An 8,629-nucleotide genomic window follows, 5' to 3' on the forward strand; every position below is an offset into this window, starting at 1 on the left:
TACTGGTCATGCCACTTCCAAACAGTTTTGCTCCACCCCTACTACTACTGCATGGGTCCGAGCCTCCATCACCTCCAGCCTAGATGCGTGCCCCTGCTCCTCCCTGGGCTCCTGGCCCCCACCCTTACCCCCAACCAGCTGTTTTCCCTCAGCAGCCAGAGAGATTTTCCCTCGAGCCTCAACTGGATTATGTCAGTCTCTTGCTTAGAATCCTCCAATGCAGGGCTGTCCAGTAGCACTTTCTGTGATGACAGAATGTTTGAGAACTGTGCCACCAAACACTGCCATCCACATGTGGCTATGGTGCACTTGAAACGTGGCAAGTGTGAGTGAGGAACTGAATGTTTATTTTTATTTCATTTTGATGAATTTAGATAGACCCAGGTAGCTAGTCGCTGCCATATTGGTCAGTGCAGCTCTAAAGGCTCTTGAACTAATGCCGTTGGTGGCCTGCCCAGATCCCCTGGGCCCTCACCATCTCCCTGCACAGCTGGCTGGCGTCCCAGGTCTGACTCTGCCTGAGCGTGCCCTGCTCCCACCCGTTGCATGTGAGAAGTGTCTCAGAGTTTGTGCCGTTCCCTCCAGCAGCCCCTGCCCAATGGCTGGCAGGAGCAGGTGTATAAATACCCCAGCTCCCTCATCCCTGGAGCCCCGCAACTTTGAGGCTCATGCTCTGCAGAGTCCCCCAGACTCTCACTGAGCCCCATCTGTCCGTGAATGTACCCCATATCACCTCTTCCCCAACCCACCCACACTCCCCCCACTCCATCCTCGGAATTCCTGGGGTCACCTCCCACTAAAACTGCTTGCACCCGAAACCTTGCCTCTCAGCTGCTTGCGGGGAACTCAGATAGGCCAGGCTCTGCATCGCACTTACAGTAAAATGCAAACTGTTCATTCTGAGCTACCTTCAATCTTGGTTTAAATACCAACCCATTCAGAGAGGATGTCCTGGACTACTCTGTATGTCCGTCACTGTCTCCCTCTCAGACTTTCTCCTCCCTTACTCCTCTTCCTCCCCTTCCCCCATCCCCTCATCCTCCTTCTTTTTATTGCCTTAAGCCTCTTGGGTTTGTTTTTTTCTTTTAACATTTTGTTTTAAAATAATTTTAGGCTTACAGAAAACCTGCAGAAAGACAATTTAGAGGCAGCACGAAGTCCCTGTGCACCACCCAGCTTCCCCTGATGTTCACGTGGTGCGCAACCCAGCATGATGATCAAATCCAGGAAATTAGCATGGCTGCAGTATTACCTAATGAATTTACAGACCTGATTGGAGTTTCACCAGTTTTTCCAGAAATGTCCCCTTCCTGGTCCAGGAAACCATCCAGGATCACCCACTGCATTTTGTCATCACGTGTCCCTGGCATCCTTCACTCTGGGACAGTTCCTCAGTCTTTCCATGCCTTCCGAGACCTTGACACTTATGCAGAGCACTGGCCAGGGATTTTGTAGAAGGACCCTCAGTTCGGGTGTGATGGTGGCTCACGGTTAGACTGGGGTTGCATGTCTCTGCCCAGAATCCCACAGCGGCGACAGTGTATCCTCCTTAGTGCAGGATGTCAGGAGATGCATGAAGGTCCTGTGTCTCCTCACCGGTGATGCTGTCCTTGATCCTGTGGTTATGACACCAGATCTCCCCCTAGAGAGTTACCTTCTTACCTTTCAAACTCATAAGGCCCTTGGGAGAGTTACTTTGATGCTACGTAACCATCCTGTTTCTCCTTAAACTTTCACCCACGCGTTCTAGCGTTCTTCCATTGACTGGCTTCTGAGACACGTTATATTTTGTTTTTATTGTCTTACTTCCCTCATGCGACTTGCAATTTGCAACATTCTTATTCATTTGTTTAAACCTTTTCCTCCCCTGCTGAACAGAACCCCCAGGAGGGTGGGGACCGGATCTGTCCTGGTCCCTTCTGTGTCTCCAGGGCCTGGCATGCACACACCATAGGTACTTAACAAATATTTGATTGGACATGACACCAATCAACAAATCCCAGCTGCTCAGTTCGTCTTGATCACTCCTGTATCCCCGACGCCTGGCACGTCGTTCTGTGCAGACAGCTCCTTCTCCCCAGCAATGGTCTCGGTCTCCACGAGTTTCATTCTCCCAGCATAAAAACTAGGAGCTCAGAGGAGGAAAGGTGGGAAGACAGATGAAGCCACCTGACCTCAGACAGCAAGTCTGTGAATGTGCAGCTGGATGCCTGGCCCAGCGGGGTCAGGAGGTTTGGGGGTCCTGGAGGCAGAGAAGGTGGTCCAGCCTCCTCTTCACTGTGGCATTTGGGGAGGGATGGTTCACGCTCTGCATGCCGGCTTCCTCCTGGGAAAAGTAGGAAAAAGCAGAGCCCCAAGCACAAAGGGTGATGGGAGAGTCCATGGGCAACTCTGTTCAGAGAGTGTTGGTTCCGCATTGACCCTGTTCACCGGACAGACACCAGGAGCTGAGCTGCTGAGCGAGAAGGACTCCCTGTGCCAGTAAGTGAGGGCCATGTTGGACCTTAAACCCAGCTCCTCTCTCACCACATCACAAAGATGTACCTTTGGTTCCGAGCTGACAAAACCCACTGCATATCTCCTGTGGGTCAGGCATGGGGCCGGGGAGTGGGTGAGGGGAGAGAGAGAGGCAGGCAGAGAGAGACACAGAGAGACAGAGGCGCACACAGAAAGTAGCACGGGAGACAAGACGAGGTGAAGTTAGAGAGACGAGGAGACCCAGGGACCAGGTGACGGAGATCAGGAAAGACCTCCGTGGAGAGACAGGGACAGAGACAGGAATCTCAGCAGGAGACTTACAGCAGAATCAGACAGTAACAAACAGAGACATTGACACAGAGATGTAGAAAGGCTGAGACAGAGAAAAAGCTAGAGGGAGAGGAGCAGAGACAGAGGCAGAAGCGAGAGGCACAGACAAAAAGCGACCCCAACAGAGAAATGGAAAGATAGAGGAGGGAGAGAAAGAGAGAGCCGGAGAGAGATTCAGGGAGAGAGAACCAGAAATAGAGGTTCACAGAGAGGAGAGATAGAAAGACAGAGACGCCCAGGGCCACCTCCGCGTGGATGATTCTTTATCATGAACCCCTCGCAGACCTCTAAATGCCCCTCCAGCCCCAGCCCCGTGGGGCCCCACGGGGCTCCTGAATCACAGTCCAGTTGGGTGGGTGGGTGTATTGCATGCCTGCCCATGTATGTGCAAATTTTGGATCCAAAGTACAAGAGATGCATTGAGGAAGGGAGGAAGATGTGACTTTGACTTCGGGGAAATTAGCGTGAACACAGGCACATCTCATCACCCCATCTGACACCTGCTTTACATCTAACCGACAGAGGAGCCAGCCAGCTTTGGCTGAGAAGGAGGAGGTCCCTGCTAGAAGCATTTGGGGAGGGAGGCAACATGAAGCAAAGAAAATCAAACTTACAGCTGTGCCCAGTGTCTCTTCTCCTATGAGGTTCTGGAACGACCAACTCCCCCCGCCGCCCCCGCCATGAGGTTAGTTGTGTGGTGATAGAAACCAACTCTAAGGCAAAAAAAGGAGTATAACGGGTTCCTATAACAGGAGTACAGGTGTTTTGTGGCCTTCAGGCTCAGCTGGACCGAGGTGCTCAAATGATGGGTTTAGGACCTGGGTCTCTCCTGGTCTCTCTGTTCTGCTTTTGTGCTTTCTCCTATTCTCAGGCAGCACTGTAGATGGGGTTCACCCAGTAACGAGCCCAAGACGAGGATCTGGATGCCAGTGATTCCTTTTGGAAATGGTCTCAGAAGATACTGGGAGGGGAGTAGGGAGCAGGGATAGGAAGGGGAAGACAGCCTATGAAGGAAGCATTACCAAGAGCAAGTTATCATGGGGACGGTGGAGCCCAGTCCCACTGCGCGTCTCTAGGAGGTGGGGAGTGCCGTGGCCCCCTGAGTTCTCTCATCTGAGGGCGGGAGATGGAGCGTTTGTCCCCTTGCTCCCGTCTGCCACCGGTTCTGGGCTACTCCCCAGGGGGCTAAGTCCCTGGACACTCAGCTTTCCCTGCATGTGGGTCCCAGCAGCCAGAAGAGCCTTCAGAGGGAGGGTCTGCCACCCTGTCCACACCTCGGTCTTGGACTTCTGGCCTCCGGAAGCACAAGGCAGCACGTCCCTGTTGTTCTCTGCCGCCTAGTTTGTGGCGCTTTGTCACAGCGGCCCTGGGAACCCGCATGTGCTGTTCATCAGCTGCCCATCCCTGGAGGGCTCTCCCTCGACCCTCCCCCCTAGTGTCGCGCACCTGCTCCTTTACTTACTGCATGTTACCTAAAGATCAACACTACGTTTTCCTTTAAATAGAAAATGTTGTGAGAGTCATACAAGAAAACCCTGTATCTCTTGCCACAAACAATGGGACCCACAAAAAACAAAGATACTGAAGACAAAATGATGTTTTAAAATGCCAGCGGGGCCAAGGACCTACCTCTTAGGGATTAGCGATTGCTGGAAAGGTGTTAAAGATGGTAATACCAGGCGAGACTTTCTTGAAGCCAGCCCCAGGGGAGGAGGAGAGATGCCACGACCCTCTATGGCTGGCTCCATGCAGGGTGCCCTCGCCTCCTGTCCTTCACATCCACTCACTCATTCAGGGCCATCATCCCCTCTTAGTCTCTCTCTGTCCCATTCCCTAGTCGTTCCCCCCCACCCCAATTCTCTGCTGCCTCTGTGGCTTCCTGGCCTCTCTCTCTCTCTCCATCCAGCAACCAGAGGGTTCTTTCAGAACACAAATCTCTTTTTGTTTCAGGAGGAATAAGTGAATTCATTCCCAACATAAAAGATCCAAGCAGTGCAGAAACACACAGAGTGGAAACGGGAAACAAAATCCAGCCATGTCCTGCTTCTACTCTACACTTCTCTATGGCTTCTCATCGTTCTCTGTGTAAACCCCAGGGCCATCGACATTCAATGTTGGAGTCTGGCCCTGCCTGCCCTTCTCCTATCTCTCTCCCATCCTTGAATAAGACACTCTTTTTGGCAACTCTGAATGGCTTGCCCTGTCCAATCATCCAACTCTAATTCTCTTTCTTTATTTCTTGCTCACCTCAGGACCTTTGCACATGCCACTTGCATTCCCAGCATGCTGTTCTCTGCCCCCTTATACCAACTTCATCCTTAATCACCCTCAGGTCTCAGCATGGTGACACCTTGTGTTTGGCTGACCTGACCCAGATGCAGACCCTAGGACAAGGATTCCATTGTGTATTCACAACTGCTGTAACAAAGTGCCACAAACCAGGGGGCTCAAAACAACAGAAATTTCTTCCCTCACAGTTCTGGAGGCTGGAAGTCCAAAATCATGGTGTTAGCAAGTTTGATTCCTTCTTGCATGTTCAGAGGGAGAATCTGTTCCATGTCTCACTCCCAGCCTCTGGTGGCAGCTGGCCACCCTTGCCATTTCTTGGCTAGTAGACATATCATTCCAAACTCTGCCTCTGTTGCCACAGGCCTCCTGCCTGTTTGGCTGTGTTCCTCTTCTCTATCCTTGGCTGAGGGCTGCTCTGGGAGGTATTAGACCAACGGAGAAAACCTAAAGAATAAGTAGCCAGCCTAGCAAAGTGCAGTTGAGGAAAGAGAATTCTGTTCCTGGCAGAGGGAATAGCATTTGCAAAGTTCTAGAGGTCAGCAAATCATGATGCATTTGGAGCATTGAAAAGCATTGAAACCTAAGGGATTGGCAGGGCTCTACCTTGGGAGAGCTTGTAGGCCACACAGAGGTGGGTGGACTTCATCTGGAGGGCAGTGGGGAGCCATGGGAGAGTTTAGAGCTTGGGAGAGACCAGAGGACTGAGACTTTAGAAATAGTCCTGACTGCTGTGTCGTGATGAACTGAAAGGGCTGTAGACGGAAGGCAGGGCTGTTTCGGGAGAATGCCGAGGTCGCACTCCGTGCTGGGCACTGATTGTGCATTATCTCATTTAATTTTCACACCACTGGTCCTGTAACATCGGTTGCTCATCATTAAACCCATTTTACAGATCTGGAAGCTACGGCCCAGGGAACTTAAGGAATTTACCTGGCATCACACACTTTGTCAATGGCAGAGCCAGGAATCAGGACTTGAGCGGGGTGCCCCACTGGGTAGGAAACAGACTCACAATGAGAGATTTGGGGAATGAGTTGTGGGGAGTGATGGGGGAATTTGAGGCTGATGGCCATGGCTCTGGCTAAGGAATGGGGGACACATGGAAACTCAGAGAGGAAGCTCTGAGTTGAGAGAATAAAGCTGGTGCAGGCCCAGAGTCCTACCTGGTGGCGAGGACTTGGACCACCAATTCCTGCCAGCCCAGCCCTGACCTTGGCAATTTTCCCTGCCCCCACATTAAGTCAGTTAGACTCTGAGGACATATGAACTCAGACCTGAGTGATGAGAAAGAGCCAGCTACAGGGAGAAGGGGCATTCCAGCTCGAGCAAATAGCATGTGCAAAGGCCCTGGGGCAGAACCATGCCTGGTATGTTGGAAGAACAGCAAGGAGGCCATGTGGCTGGAGCAGAGTAAGTGAGGGGGAGAGAGGAAGGAGGTTTGGAATTTGGATTTTAAGAATTGACCTCATGGGCAGAGGGTGCCCTGAACAAGTCTGGATCCTCTGGGAATCTTGAGATGGGGTAACATTGGCCCTTTCCTCAGTGGGTCTTTGGGAGGCTCAGGGAGATGATGCTGGCAGACTGTGTGTGTGAGGGCTAGATTTGTGCCCTAGGGGGGCCCCAGCCCACATTGTGGCACCCCTGAGCCTTACAAGTCCAGGAGCTGGTGCTGCTCTGAGCCTTCCAGAAGTTTTTTCAAAGGCTGCCCAGCCCTCCAGGTCAGAGCCCCAGGAATTCTGTCTCAGGTGGTGGGGGCAGGATGAAATAGGACGATGTCACAGAGGCTGGGAGCATCTGGAACCCTGGGGGCTCCTGGCTTCCGCATCATCTTCCAGGAAGGCCACCTGGGTAGGTTGGCTCCTCCTGGGACCAGCCTTCAAAGACACAATGCACCTTGGGCTGCTGCCAGGAGCCGCTTCCGTCTAGGACCACCAGGTCCCTGCTGCTCTGCTTAACTGTCCCTGAGCCCCTGTTCAAGGTCACCTCCATTCCCACCTGGCCACGGGTTCCCTGGGAGGCCCTGGAGATGCCCGGAGACCTCCTGTCCACCGTCCCCAGCGGGACCTAGCTCCACGCCACAGCCAGAGAAGGAGGGGCCGGCCATGGGGTGGCTGCGGCTGGTCCTGGCCCTGGTGGCCGTCAGGGCCTCTCTGATCCTGCTGGGGCTGCTGGTGCCCTCGCAGGGGGTGGTGCGGGCCGTGCTGGATGGCAACTCGAGCACGGTGGACTTTGCGGACTTGCCAGCCCTGTTCGGGGTCCCCCTAGCCCCTGGGGGCATGCGGGGCTACCTAATGGAGGCCAAGCCGGCCAACGCATGTCATCCCATTGAGGGCCCGCAGCTGGGCAATGGCTCCCTGGGCGCCATCGTGCTGATCCGCCGCTACGACTGCACATTTGACCTCAAGGTGCTGCATGCCCAGCGGGCCGGCTTCGAGGCGGCCATCGTGCACAACGTGCGCTCCGACGACCTGGTGCGCATGGCCCACGTCTACGAGGACCTGCGGCGCCAGATCGCCATCCCGTCGGTGTTTGTGGGCGAGGCCGCCTCGCAGGACCTGCGGGGCATCGTGCGCTGCGACAAGTCGGCCCACATCCTCCTGTTGCCCGACCACCCGCCCTGCCCGGACCTGGACTGCCACCCCGTGCTGGCCATCTCCTGGGTGCTGGGCCGCACCCTGGCCCTGCTCACGTTCGCCACCTTCGTCCTGCAGCGCCTGTGGAACTGGCTGTGGGCCTGGTGGGCCCGCAGGCCGGCGGTCATGGCGCAGGCCAGCCAGAGGGCCCAGGTGCGCACCTTCACGAGACGCAATGACTTGTGCGCCATCTGCCTGGACGAGTACGAGGAGGGCGACCAACTCAAGATCCTCCCCTGCTCCCATACCTATCACTGCAAGTGCATCGATCCCTGGTTCTCCCAGGCCACCCAGCGCTCCTGCCCCGTGTGCAAGCAGTCGGTGGCCGGCACGGAGGACGGCTCTGACTCCACTGTTGACAGCTTCGGCAACGAGGAGGACCCCTCGTTGCCTGGCCACCACCCCCCGATCTGGGCCATCCAGGCCCGGCTGCGCGCCCGGAGGCTGGAGCTTCTGGTCCGAGCCAGTCCTGGCCGCCGCTGCAGCACCACCTCCGTGGGTGCGGCTGAGGCCAATGAGGGGCTCCCTGAACCCCTCTGAGACCCGCAGCACCCTGGCTGGTGGAGATCGGGGCGGGGAGGGTGGAACCTAGGAATGTTTCTAGTCTGGAGACTGGGTAATAAAGTGGGTTTGAAAGCGGACGCTCGCCCTGGCTGCTGTGGGACCTCCTGGCCACAGGCCCCGCGTGCCACCCACGTGGCACACCCCAGCTGAGCCCAAGGCTGGCTCCCCGGCGTCCGCGGGTGAGTGAGGGGCTATGGGGCCCGGTGGGGGGCACGTGTTCTTGGTTCATCATGCCCGTGGTGGCCCTGTGACGGGGCCCCCGTGCCCTGATTCCCATCCTGGGTACACGAGCAGCTGGTTCCTTATATGCTTATTATTATTTAAACCTTAAAAAA

General features: G+C 55.0%; 1 protein-coding gene across 1 annotated transcript; it reads left to right on the forward strand.

Moving 5' to 3' along the window:
• Positions 1-5,881: 5,881 nt before the first annotated feature.
• ZNRF4 (zinc and ring finger 4) lies at positions 5,882-8,270 on the forward strand. The gene is given in 2 exon segments (XM_074350012.1): positions 5,882-5,889; positions 6,866-8,270. Coding segments are annotated over 2 exon segments (1,413 nt in total).
• The last annotated feature ends 359 nt before the right edge of the window (positions 8,271-8,629 follow it).

The sequence above is a fragment of the Camelus bactrianus genome, chromosome 22 (genome assembly GCF_048773025.1).
Source record: "Camelus bactrianus isolate YW-2024 breed Bactrian camel chromosome 22, ASM4877302v1, whole genome shotgun sequence".
In the NCBI taxonomy this organism is placed as follows: Eukaryota; Metazoa; Chordata; class Mammalia; order Artiodactyla; family Camelidae; genus Camelus; species Camelus bactrianus.